We start from the raw sequence: 14775 nt of genomic DNA, 5'->3' as shown, positions 1-14775 counted from the left end.
TTGTTTTAAGTTTGTGCCATATTGGTACAGCAGTATGTTCCTGACAGAAGCAAAAACAAGTATACTCTGGAAGAAGTCATCTGTATTTTAAGCATCATGGAATACCCATGAATAATTTTTCAAAAGCAATAAGGAGTACAGAGTCAAAGTAATCAAACACAAAAGAAAGGTAGAAACCATAACTTAAATAACATACAAAAATCAATTCCAAGTGGGTTGAAAAATCTAAGTGTAAAAGTCAAAACTCCAAAATGCTTAGAAGATGATTTGGACTAATATCTGCATGACCTTAGACTAGGATTTCCTTGAATAATACGTAAAAAGCTTTGACTTGAAAAAATAATAGGAACCCTTGTGCATCAAAAGGCAATATAAATAGATTAAAAATAAAAGGCATAAATGTAAAAAAAAATTAGTTAAATATATGACTGATTTAGAACTAGTATTCATACTATACAAGAAATTCCTAAAAATCAATGTGAAAAAAGACAAACGACTCATTAGAAAATCAGAACAAAGATACAGTCAATTTGCAAAAGTGGAACTCAAAATGCCAAAAAAGCACATGAAAAAATTTTCAACATCAGTAATAATCAGGGAAATTTAAATTAAAACCACAATAAGACATTGCTACATAGTATGGGGATTGTCAATACTTTAAAAGTCTAACAATGTCAAGTGGTAGGAAGAAAATGGAGCAACTTGAATATTCCTACACTGTTATGTCACTGTAAATTCATGTCATTACTTTGGAACATAATTTGGCATTATCAAATAATGTCAACGACAGATATACCATATACTTATCAGTTCTGCTGATAGCTATGCCTTAGAGAAACTCACACAGGACATATGTACAAGGATGTTTTTAGGAGCATTATTCAAAATAACAAAAAATGTAATGAATGGTATTGGACAATGGTACAGCAAAATGGATGAAAGCCACAAATTACACTGAGCAAAAACGGTAACGACAAGGATGAAGATAACAAGTAATGTTGAACAAAGGCAGCAACATACATATATTAACTCAGTTTAACTTCAATTAACAAGCATGAAAAATTAAATTATATCTTTAGGGATGCATACATATGGAACACTACAGTTAAAATTAAAAAGAAAAGGAAATTAGCACCACAAAAGCCCAGGTAGTGGAGGGCAAAAAGTATTATTCAGGAGAGCACAAGGAGACCATCTGAAACGCCGGGCATGTCTATGTGTGGAGTGAGTGAAGGTGACACAGATGTTTCCTCATGATCACTTATGAAAAAAACCCACATACTAAGTTTGTACACTCTTAAGTATGCATTATTCAAAATGAAAAAGGCAACACAGGAAATGGAGTATACAACATACACTAGCAATAGATAAGTACTTTTTTAAAGAAGTGTTACAATTTTATTCATTGACAGAACATCAATTAGGAAGAACAGAAGAATGCCTGAAATTATTTTCATGCTTATAATTTTTTGAAAAAAATTAATACGTGACAGAAAAAAAGAGATAAAAATTATATATAGTAGCTTTTGGATACCTTCATTTGTCTTTGACCATGCCTTTTCTCTGAGAGCCTTTACTTCCTGACATGTTAAACCTATAAAAGGTAAAATAAAATAAAGTAAAATATTTGCTTCCTGAGTCAAATACTCTGCCCTATATTGCACTAGTAAGGGTACAGGAAGAAAATAAGCATCACAATAAAGACATATATGCTAAATTACATAAGAAAGGGCTGAGGGGGTAAGTAGAAGAGAAAGACAAAGTTTGATGGTGTTTCTCTGCAAAAGGGTGTTTGATAGAAAACACTGTGAAAGGAAGTGGGAGGTCATCTTGGGTAACATTCTGGGATGATAAATAGATTCACAATTTTAATAGAAGCTTTCTCTGTAATTTCTCGGTTTAGTGCTCAAGAGAACTTAAATGAAGGTTTAATCTAATTTCCAATGTTATATTATATATGGATTTAAAAAATCCAATAGTATGGTAAGATTGGCCTTGTGACATAGCCCAGTTTATTGAAAAAACACAATACATGAAGAAAGATAAATGCAATTATTTATGCATGTCATAACTGCATCTCTAGAAAATCCTCAGTACAAAATCAAACTGATTAAAGAGAATTTACATATATGTCACAAATAATATAGCATGATTCTTATAAAAGACAGCATTGCCAACACCAATGACATAAAAATAAACCCTAAAGACATATCACTATAGTTACAAAAGTATAACCTATGTAGGAACATATTTAATAATTATATCTAGGCTTTAAAAAATTGTGGTAGTATAAAATGTTACTAGAACATAAAAAAATGTTGAAACAAACAAGAATGTAAATTATGGCTCACATTAGGAATATAAACATTGTAAAAGTATCTCTTTTTTCCAGTTTAATAACCCATAAAAATATTAGGCCTATTTTATTTGTGACTCAATAATTATTTTTAAATTTTAAAAATGAGCAATAGTATCAAAAAATCTAAAAATCATGGCAAATATGTGCACGTGTTTGTAATGGAGAGAGGGCCTTGTCCTTTAAATATCTGAATATGTCTAATATTCTAAGGATATATTTCAAAGACTGTTGCAAGAAATAAATGTGTAGATCAATGAAAAGAAACAGTTTCTTCTCTATACAAAAACAGACATATGAAAATAAATTATATTCTGTAAGATATGATACCCACAAAAATTAAAAATTTTAAAAAGCTATCAGATAACTTTACAAATATTTTAGGTATCTCAAAGAATTCTTTTAAAAAATTTAGATTCACTCTAGAAAATCTACAATTTACAATTATAAAATTGAGATTTGTGCTAATAGGAAATCATCATATGAAATGCAAAAACAGAATATCCCAAAGTTCAGCATTCATAATGATTTTCCTAAATTACCAAGATAAATTATGACTTCTCTCTCCTTCAACACACAAGTTTCATGAGGGCAGGGAGTATATCTACTTACAGCCACTGTATTTTTGGCAAGTAGCAAAGAACCCCAGACATAGTAAGTGTTAATACATATTTACTGAATGAAAGAAAAATACAGTAACAGGAGGAATGAGGGAACACATTAGAGTTAAATAATGACCACACCAAGAATACAAGCATACTTCCGAGATATTGTAAGTTCAGTTCTAGATAACTGCAGTAAAGTGAGTCATACAAAGTGTTTAGTCTACAAAAGCATAGAAAAGTTGTATTTATACTATACTGTAGTCTATTAAGTATGTGATATTATATCTAAAACAATAAAATATTTCTAAACATTGTCTAAATATTGTTTAGGTCTAAACCATAAAAAGATACTTTAATTAAAAATATTTCAGTTTTAAAAAGTTAATGATTGGACAAGGTGGGTGGATCACCTGAGGTCAGGAGTTTGAGACCAGCCTGACCAACAAGGTGAATCTCTGTCTTTACTAAAATGCAAAAATTATCTGGGCTAATTTAGCTGGTGGCAGGCACCTATAGTTCCAGCTACATGGGAGGCTGAGACAGGAGAATTGCTTGAACCCAGGAGGCAGAGGTTGCCCTGAGCCTAGATCATGCCATTGCACTCCAGCCTGGGCAACGGAGCAAGACTGTCTTAAAAAAAAAGAAAAAGAAAAAGAAAAAAAAAAGTTAATGATCATGTGAGCCTTCAGCAAGTCATAATCTTTTCACTGATGGAGGGTCTTGTCTCAATGTTGATGGCTGCTGACTGATCAAGGTGGTGGTTGCTGAAGGTTGGAGTGTCTGTGGCTATTTCTCAAAGTAGAACAATGAAGTTTTCCTCATGGATTAACTCTTCCTTTTACAAAAGATTTCTTTGTAGCATGTGATGCTGTTTGATAGCATATTATGCAGAGTAGAACTTCTTTCAAAATGGAAGCCAATTCTCTCAAACCGGAAGCCAATTCTCTCAAACCCTGTTGTTAATGTATCAATTATGTTTATGCAGTATTCTAAATTTTTTGTTGTCATTTCAACAATGTCTACAGTATCTTCAACAGGAATAGAGCTCATCTTAGGAAACCACTTTTTTTGCCCATTCCCAAGAAGCAACTTCTCATCCATGAAACTTTTATCATGAGATTGCAGCAATTCAGTCACATATTCAGGCTCCACTTCAAATTCCAGTTCTCTTGCTCTTTCCACTTCTTCAGTAACTTCCTCCACTGAAGCCTTGAATCCCTCAAAGTCATCCAGGAGAGTTGAAAGCAACTTCTTCCAAATTCCTGTTAATGGTATTTTGACCTTCTCTCATGAATCATGAATATTCTCAATGGTATACACTTTCCTCAAGGTTTTTTATTTATTTTACCCAGATCCATCACAGGAGTCACTATCTATGGTAGCTATAGCTTTATGAAATGCATTTCTTAACAAATAAAACTTGAAAGTTAAAATTACTCCTTGATCCACAGGCTGCAGAGTGGATATTGTGTTAGCAGGTATGAAAACAACATTAATCCCCTTGTACATCTCCATTTCAGCTCTTGGATGTATATGTTGTCAGAGGAAGTAATATTTTAAAGAAATCTTTTTTTTTTTTTTTTTTTTTTTGAGCAGTAGGTCTCAACAGTGGGCTTAAAACATTCGGTAAACCAAGGTACAAACAGATGTACTGTCATTTAGGCTTTGTTGGTTCATTTATAGCACACAGGCAGAGGAGATTTAACATAATTCTTAAAGGCCCTAGGATTTTGGGGAAGGTAAATAAGCATTAACTTCAGTCACCAGTTGCATTAGTTTCTGACAAAAAGACTCAGCTTGTCCTTTCAAGCTTTGAAACCAGGCATTTATTTCTCCTCCCTAGCAATAAAAGTTCTAGATGGCATCTTCTTCTGATAAAAGGCTGTTTTGCCTACATTGAAAATCTGTTGTTCAGCACGTCCACCTTCATCAATTAACTTAGCCAGATTTTCTAGATAACTTGCTGCTTCACTGTGTACTTTTATGCTATGGAGATGACTTTTTTCCTTAGACTTCATTAACCAACTTCTGCAAGCTTCCAACTTTCCTTCTGCAGCCTCTTCACCTCTCTTAGCCTTTACAGAATTGAATAGAGTTAGGGCCTTGCTCTTGATTAAGCTTTTGTTTAAGGGACTGTTGTGTCTGGTTTGATATTCTATGCGGACCACTAAAACTTTCTTCATATCAGCAACAAGGGTATTTTGTTTTCTTATCATTCATATGTTCACTGGAGTAGCACTTTTAATTTCCTTCAAGAACTTTTCCTTTGCATTTACAACTTGGCTAACAGCTCGGCACAAGAGACTATGCCTTCAGTCTATCTCAGCTTTCAACATGCCTTTCTCACTAAGTTTAACTATTTCTAGCTTTTGATTTAAAGTGAGAGACACATAATTCTTCCTTCCCCTTGAACTCTTAGAGGGCATTGTAAGGTTACTAATGGCCTAAGTACGATATTGTTGTGTCTCAGGGAACAAAGAGGCTACAGGAGAGAGAAAGAGATGTGGGGCACAGACAGTGGAACAGTAAGAACACATGCAACATTTATTGATTAAGTTAGTGTCATATGTGTGTAGTTCATGTTACAACAAAACAATTACAATAGTAACAACAAACACCACTGATCACAGGTCACCATAACAGATAGAAAAATAATGAAAAAGTTTTTGAAATATTGCAGGAAATATTAAAATGTCACACACATACATGAAGTTTTTCTACATGTTGTTAGAAAAATGCTGCCAATAGACTTCCTGGAAGCAGGGTTGCCACAAACCTCAAATTAAAGCAAAACAAAACAAAACACAGGATCTGTAAAGTGCAATAAAGTGAAGTGCAATAAAAGGAGATGTGCCTATAGTCAGTTTCTACAAAGAGCTGCACAAGAAACAGACCCTGAAAAATATTGGTTCAAATAAATTCATGCTCTAATTCATGTTTCTGCCTTGGTGGATAACTGTATTGTTACCCAATATTCCAGGAACAAAATTCCAACAGCATGTGCTCATCAAAACCACTCTATCAGCAAACAAATTTTCTAATGTAAATTCCTGATGAAGTCCAGAATTTAAAATTTTTCAAAAGATACTAAAATTATAAAAGTTAACATGATATATATAACATTTAGTGATGCATTTAGATTTAATAATTTAACAATATATGAAACATGGTAATTTTATCTTCTTTGACTCTAGAAATTCATAAGGTAGATGAGCAATTATTTTCACTAAATATGACACAAAAAGAAATAATATATAAAGGTTTCAGGTTTTATTTATATAAGTTGCAAATGTTAACTATGAATAATCCATCATCAGAAGGTCCACATGAGAGAAGATTAAATAATTAAATGAACACATGGAAATTATTTATATTCGTTGGTAATAAAAATGTAAAGTAGAGCAATTGTGGTCATTTTCTATTTAATAAACTAGCTATTTAATAATAATCAAATAAAATCTGGTATTAATATGTTGTGGTAATAGTGATACACAGTTGAATGTGAGGTACATTTGTGGAAACAATATAAAATAAATATTGAAGGCCACACAAATGTTCACAGCCTGTGTCCCCCAAATTCCAATTCTGAATACTTAACTTGAAACAAAAAGCAATAAAAGACCAAAGTTAAAAAGAGATATCAGAGAAAATGATAAAGTAAGGACCTTTGAAAAATCTACCTCTCCATGAATGCAAAGATTAAAAAAGGCAAAATTGTCAAAATAAACATTTTCAGAATTCCAGAAATACAGCAAAGGCTTCCAGCAACTGTGTGAGCAACTATTCAAGAAAAACAGATAAATCTTGGTAAGAACACAAACATTTGTGGCATTTTAACTTTCCTTGGTCCCAGCCCTGACTCTGAAGGTCAACAGAGCCTTGAAAAATAAAGGTCCACATTTATGACATCAGAGGAGGAAGAAGAGAGTTTGAGTTTTCTGCAAGCCTCATTCCTAAAGAATCGTCACTTTTAGACATATCTGGTTATGTCCTGCAAGACTTCACTTCCAAAAAACTGCGAGCATGATCAGGAAAAAGTCAGGCTAATATTATTAGAAAGAATAGATTTAAAAGAATTAGCATCTATCAAAATCCAACACTTCTAGAGATATCTTACATTTCTGAGACGTGAGAATTTACATATTACACTTATCTATTCAGTGGTTTGTAACCAGAATAGTATCCGGATTTTGAGGACTTTGTTGTTGTTGTTGTTTTTGTTACTGTTAGAGGAGGGGTCTCATTATTTGCCCAGGCTATACTCAAACTCCCAAGCTCAATCAATCCCTCCACCTCAGCCTCCCAAGCAGCTGGGACTACAGCTGCTACACTGCCATGCCTGGCTTCAAGGAAATATTTGTAAACATACATGTCCAGACTTTATTAGACTTACTCTATCAAAATCTTCAGGGGAGAGCCTAGACTTGTAGATTTTTAAAAATTTTTCCTCAGGTTATTGTGATACAAATTCTAGCTGAGAACTAGTGCAACAGACAATTACTTCAGTCTCATCTCTCACCCATATGACCAATTCCCTTTATCATTTGAGGATTTGGAACACACACACAAAAAGACTCATGAAAGCCTTAATTTCTCACCTCTGGTTGACCTTGAGACTCTGCATGTACCAGAAGGAAAGGCTAGGGCTGAGCTGTCAGGTCCTTGGATGAGTGTTGAACATGTATCCTAACATGCACATAAAGATGCTTAGCAAAGACTGAGAGATTTGATTCCAGGAATGTAGAGAAATATCTGTTTAATCATTAATTGACCATTAAGCCAACTGGATAGAGATTTCAGTGGGTAGCCACAGAGGACAAAAAAAAAAAAAAAAAAACATGGGCTTCAGAGAACTAATTCAGAAAAGTGGCTAAATTAACAACTACAAAAATCAGCAGGGAAAGCAAATCCTAGAGAAGAAGAGGAATCTGATGTCCACTGGTTTTCACATTCTATTATTTTAAATGCCCAGTTTTCAACAAAAATGTATGACATCAAAGCAAAACAAAACAAAACCAAACCTAACAAATGGTTCATATAGAGGAATAAAGCAAATAGACCTTTGTCAAAATCAGTTTGGAAATTACAGTTACACTTTGACACATAAAAATCTTGAAAGTCAGCATTCGGCTTTTCTTAAAAGAAAAAACTGAATGGAAAAAATCAACAATTTTTCTTAGGTCCATCAGGGAATTAAAGTTACAATGCAATCTGACACCCTAAAAACTGGAGGGTCAGGCTAATGCAGAAGTTGCTGGAGCCAAAAATGGGTATAAAAGTGTAAAATCTAATTGACTAACTATTGGAGGCTGAGTGTGGACTAGTTTGAGAGTTAAAAACTTCTGGGGAGTCAGTCTTAGAGGGCAAAGTATATTTTTACTTTTATCTCCAGCTCCACCATATTCTCACAGTTGAAATTTGGGGAATAATACTTCCTACTTCTAGAAGGGGAAAAGTAACTATTTTCGATTATTCCCAGGGTAAGAACTGCCATTTTGAAATATGCCTGGAAGGTTCTGTCTATCACTACCCCTCAAGGGAAACTACCTTAACAGAGACTAACCAATTGAGAGAAGGGAAATATTCACTTCAGCCCCTCTAGACTTTTTGTTAAACCTAGGTGGAAAGAAGTCTGAGAAGCATGAGATAACATTACGCATTTGTCAAAACCCACAGATCTGTACCACGCAAAGAATGAGCCACGGACCTTAGTTCATAAAAATGTATCAATATTGGTTTATCAACTTTAACAAATATACAGCACTAATGTGAGATGTTAATAATATTGGAAACCGTGAATGTAGGTTAGGCAATAGTGAGTATATGAGAGCTCTGTATTACGTACCAGCTTTCCATAAACCTGAAAATACTCTAAAGACAGTCTACTAATTAAAAAAAAAAAAAAAAAAGTGAAATGTCACTTCACAGCCACTAGGAGGCTATAATAATAAAGCAAAAACCAAGAAACTAATAATTTTTGGTTATTAGTTTCCTGGCCAACATGGGGAAACCTCCTCTCTACTAAAAATACAAAAAATTAGCCAGGCGCGGTGGCAGACGCCTGTAGTCCCAGCTACTAGGGAAGCTGAGGCAGGGAATCTGGGAGGCGGAGCTTGTAGTGAGCCGAGATCCTGCCACTGTGCTCCATTCAGCTTGGGTGACAGAGCAAGACTCCGTCTCAGTTAAAAAAAAAAAAAAAAAAAAAAAGAAAAAAGAAAGAAAGAAAGAAAGGAAAAAAAAATTAGTGAAAACATATAGTGGATCTCAGTCACATAATCCATGAGGTAGATCTTACAGATTATAAACTCTTAACCAAAATATTTCATAGGTCTAAATAATATGAGTCGAAAGTAAATCAAAATCCAATTAAATCTAAAAGTTATTGCAAGTCTATAATCCATACTTTCTCATGGGGAGTAAAGGAGAGGCCCCCAAAGAAAGGAAACAGCCGACCAGGTCAAATTCCCTAGCAAACATGCTAATAACGGACATTCTGGCAAACATACTAATTGACATTTGTTAACTGGAGAGTTCTTATCAACAGAAAGCTTTTAGCAGGATGTTTTTGGCTGTTCGAATTATAACCATAAACAAACCTGAACCTGTGTGTTTATGGGATATGGCTCCCTGAAAAACATCATGTTAACTATTAAACTACCTTAATAAAAAATGAAGCTGTTTCATGACTAGAGGGCAGTCTTCTGAATGAGTCGCATGGCTGCACATACATGCTTAAACACATCATTCTTTAATCTGGAGCAGAGCACATCCAACCAGGTAAGACAGGACGTGGAGAGCTGTTCTGATGGTCCCAGATGTCTCCCTGCTTCAAATGTACTTGAGAATTTCCTATAACCTTAAAATTGTTAGCAAAGCTACACACTTTATATGAGTCTGATTTGATTTGACCCTCCATTCCTTTTTATTATCTCTGTTATTTCAAGGGAAACTTACAGCTTGAGATAACTATATTAAACAAGAAAAAAGTCTGAAAATTTGTGATCTAAGTAACCAAATTTAAAACATGTGGGAGAGCAAACACAAAGAAAGTAGAAGGAAGAAAAGGAAGGTAATAACATTCCAAATTAATAAAATATAAAGCAAAATAACAACAAAAACCTAGAGATAATCAAAAAGTTTTGATCTTAGCAATTTGAAAAGTTTAACACAAATGAATTACCTCTGGCAAGACTGTCAAGACTAAACAGAGGAGAACCAGAAGAAACAAATACAATATTATGAGTGTAAAGAAGAAACAACTGCATATAGATATAAAAATAAAGACTATTATTAACAGTATTGTACCAATATATTTAATATTTAACCAAACAGATTTTTAAAAGAAAGAATTATAACTCACTAATCAATAGTGAATAGAAGATAATCATAAAACTTGAATAGTACTAAGGTCAATCAATATTTTGTGTCAATAATTACATCCCTCCAAATTAAGAGGTAATTTTAGCCAAATATTCCAGAAAAAATAATAAAAATATATTAACTTTTTTTGAAGAACAGAAAATAAAGAAGCACTCTATAATTCAATCTTGAAGTTATAAAACCCTTATTACCAAAACAAGACAAGAAATGTTCAGAAAACATAGGGGCCAATGTTACTGAATAAGAAAGACGCAAAAATCCTAAACAAATGATTATGAAAAAAGATCTAGAAATATATTAAATTACAATAAAATTTTAAAAATTGTTTGTCCCAGGAATGAAGTTTGTTTAAAAATTTTAAACCCATGTACGCAAGTCATTAAATTTAAAGATTAAAGGAAAAAAAAGTCCAGAAAAATGTTAGTAGATGTAGAAAAAGCATTAATAAAATTCACGACAGGTTCACAATTTATAGAAAATTATAAAGAACGTTCTTTACAAACCATAAAAACTCATATTTAATGACAAAACATTAGCAGTCTCACTTTAAAAATCATGAATAGGAAGATGCGTGCACATTTTAGTCACCTTCATTCAACAGGGTGCATACACAAAAAAATCAGCCTAGTGATAGAGAAGGAAACGAAAAACAATTACATTGAGAAGAAAGTAAAAATTAAAACTTATTATTTTCAAATGATTTAACAAACATTAGTGAACTAATAGGAGAGTTAAACTTGTTATATGAAATAAAATATATAGAATTGTATATGTATTATATTAATATTTATATGTAATATATAAAATTAAATGCGATTTGGAACAGATGAGTGAACACCAGGTTCTATTCTTTAAGCCAAATTATAAGTGCACAAATATATAATTTTATCAATATTCTTTAAACTTTACATGTATTTTTCAGATATTTTTACACATGCAAAGTATTTTCTATTTTAAAATATCAAAATACTATTCTGTAAAAAAAATCACTCTCTGCCTGTTATACAGAACACATGTTATGGAAAAGATACATCAGGAAAACCTTAATAAATAAATGCACTATCAGTATTTCGATACAAATAAATGTGATGCTGCCATGAAATGCAGTTTTATATTTAGAGAAAATACTGCCTGCAAAGCCAAAAATTATAGTTTGTTAAAAGGTCCTGTTAATGGTAATAAAAATTGTTATCCCAAACAGAGCTAACCATTTGTAAATGTGAGTCATCTGAAAATACTATTGGTCAGCTTGTTTAAGATATATGGCTGTAACTTTACAGAACAATCTGAAAAAGATTAGTAATTTGTTTTATGATTTCTGTCAACTGAGAACACAGAATAATCACCCAATTTAATTGTTTGTTTGTTTTTGGAGACAGGGTCTTGGTCTGTCACCCAAGCTGGAGTGCAGTGCCACATGCAACATCTGCTTCCTTGGTTCAAGGGATCCTCCTATCTCAGCTTCCCAGTAGCTGGGACTATAGGCGCGTATCAGCAGGCCTGGCTACTTTTTGTATTTTTTGTAAAGACAGGGTTTCATTCTATTTCCCAGGCTGGTCTCCAACTCCTGGTCTCAAGTGATCCACCCGCCTCACCCTCCCAAAGTGTTGGGATTACAGGCGTGAGCCACCACGCCTGGCCCCATTATTTTTAGAATAGTGAGAGTTTCCATATGACTGCAATAGTTACATCATGAACAAAAGAACATCAAAAAATATTTTGGATATTTTTTTAAGTGTTATTATGTTGAATGTAGTTTCACAGAAGTTAGTAAATATGACCTCCCACTGTGTTCTTGTGATAGAATTAATGACAAACTTTTTCAAAAGTTAGTACATAAATAGGTTGAGTACATTATCCAGCAAAGATGGACTTTAGACTTAAAAGTTTAAAATCTTCGAAGACATAGTAAGAAACACTGGCAACAAATACACAGGACTGATAAATTCCTGTGGCTTAAACACAGACATTTCAATGCTTTGCTGGATTAGCTGAATGTTGTTTATAACGGTTGGTTGTCTTACATACAGAATAGGAAGTTTGATGATGGTGTGAAGCCAAAGTGATAAAAGTAAATTTTAACTGATAATCCCTATTGATGTTAGCATTCCAAATACAGTTTTTAATGTCACTTAAATACAAAAATCCTAAACTTGCTAACCAGGCACATTTTAAATGGCAATGTATTAACTATATTATTTTCCAAAGCGTTAGCCAAACAGACATATTTCCATTTCTTATGCCTTTACAGAAGACTGTATCACAGAAGACTTACATTCCATTAAATCATGTGATATATAGTTTTATCTGCTATATATATCTATTGCATCAAATGACTGTGGGAGGCTTAAGTCATGCTTAATATGATTAACTTTCTAGCTTTTGCTTGCAAACGAGTATAGACTGAAAATCATTTTCTTTTCCACTTTAAAATAGGCTTTGTCAAGTCATTCAAAGGAAAATCATCAGCTCAGCTCTCTGAAGTCTTGGAACAAACTGTTAGTCTTTTTAATTCACATCATAATCAACCCCAAAACTTTCAGTAGTTCTTTCAACTATTTAAATATGAGTTACACACCTGTATGATTTGATTACTCTGTTCATTCCAAATTGTGTTTTTGGGGAAATTATTTTAAAAAAATAACTTGTTCCATGTTACTAATCTGAGATTGGGATCAATTTCCAGAAATAAAAACAAGCTTTTGCTTAAGCTTTACAAAACAAACTCTATAAATGAAAATGAAATAACATTATTTTTTTCAATTAATATTGATAGAAGAAATAAAGGGCTACAAACCAAGGTTTTTCAAATATTTAGAAAATATGTGGTGATGAAATAAGATTCTAACCCAAGGCTAATAATTTTAAATAAAATCCATCGTGTCATGACCTTATCAACGTTTGGAATTACTAAACGACTGTTTTCAATTATAACCCTGAAGAAAATTGTAGTAAGTTGATTGCAATAATAACCCCAATAATTTTCTCCTCCCAGTATTCATTTTCCTTTGCAATGTCACTGCATCATCTTTCATCAAGAGGTGGAGTCTAATCTCCTACCCATAGATCTGTGCTAGTTTTGTGACTTGCTTTGATCAATAAAATGTGACAGAAGTGATAATGCACCAGTTTTGCGCGTTGGCCTGAAGAGGCCTTCTGTGCTTCTGTCCCTCCTCTTGAAACTGCCAAAACCCAGAGATCAAGCCCCTTAATAGTATGCTGGAATATGAGAGACAAGCGAGTGCAGAGCTGAATCAGCCTAATTTTCCCAGCCAAGGCCCTCGACGTGTAAACAAGGTCAGCCAAAATAAGTAAGATCAATAATGGTACTGAATTAACCTGTGGCTTACTGCAGATGCATAAGTGAGCTGTACTGAGCCCACCTGATATCAGCAGAACCATCCAGCAGACTCATGCACAAGTGAGCATAAAATGAATGTTTATGATGCTGTATGCACCTGCATTTTTTTGGTTGGTTGTTACATAGCATCAGTGCAGCAGTAGATAACTGATACAAAGACTACCTATTGTTCTCAAAGTATTCAACGTTAAGTTCTACACCAAGGTTGGCAAATGTTTTCTGGAAAGCATCAGATAGTAAAAATTTTGGATTTTGTAGGCCAAATGCAGCCTCTGTTGCATATTCCTTATTGTCTTCTTTTTTCTTTTCACAACGCCTTACAAATATAAAAAACATTCTTAATTTGGGGTCTGTAAATAAAAGGCTGCTGGCCAGATTTGGGCAATGGGCCATAATTTGCTGACCTCTTTTTATATTATGCAAAGATATGACATTGCTAACATGATATAGAATAAAAGATGTCAGAGCTCAGGATGCAACAGAAAATAGAGCAAATTAATGCAATAAAATCATATAATTTTAAAAATAGAATTATATTAGTATTTTCATTTCTAATTTTCCATGTTTAGCTTCAGTGGTATGCTGGTAAAAGTTTAATATCCAGCTACTAGTTGGGAATAAATACTACCACCAGGGCCAATTTGAAGTTACCAGTGGAGTGGAACTGAGAAGAGATATATACAAGAGCTGATTCTAGCACACCGTTGTTGTACTGCTTACCTATTTTATTATCCATAACATAGTTCATCCATAATTATAAAAGAAACTGGTTATAATTCAGATAATGTGTTTTTGTTACACTAACTCACTCTTTTCTCTTAGCTCACTTTACTGGTCCCAGTAAGTTTTGGTTTTGTGACCATTATCCTGGAAAAGATTACTATCTTTGCAGTTGCCCTCCTCTGTAAGTGATTTGAATTCCATTTATCTATGAACTATTTTCAAAGAAAATCAATTTATGACAAACTTACCTGTATTGGTTTGATCATCTCTAGTGGAAGAAGAGGAAACTGTCTTGTTTTCAGGCATAGTTATCAGAATATTTTAAAACCTAATTAGAAAGAAAAATATTT

The 14775-nt window shown here is 33.3% G+C and overlaps 1 protein-coding gene across 1 annotated transcript in view; it reads right to left on the bottom strand.

Annotated features, from left to right (window-relative positions):
• CCDC178 (coiled-coil domain containing 178) overlaps positions 1–14731 on the bottom strand; it is a 483946-nt gene extending 469215 nt beyond the window's left edge. The window contains exons 1-3 of the mRNA XM_073006503.1: positions 14674–14731; positions 3804–4223; positions 1535–1594 (exon numbers count right to left, since the gene is read on the bottom strand). Coding sequence (XP_072862604.1) covers positions 1535–1594; positions 3804–4223; positions 14674–14731 — 538 coding nt within the window. The remainder of the gene's footprint in view (positions 1–1534; positions 1595–3803; positions 4224–14673) is intronic.
• Positions 14732–14775: the final 44 nt, after the last annotated feature.

Source organism: Chlorocebus sabaeus, chromosome 18, assembly GCF_047675955.1.
Source record: "Chlorocebus sabaeus isolate Y175 chromosome 18, mChlSab1.0.hap1, whole genome shotgun sequence".
In the NCBI taxonomy this organism is placed as follows: domain Eukaryota; kingdom Metazoa; phylum Chordata; class Mammalia; order Primates; family Cercopithecidae; genus Chlorocebus; species Chlorocebus sabaeus.
The sequence above is the reverse complement of the archived record's forward strand: the minus strand, read 5'-3'. Positions and strand labels throughout refer to the sequence as shown.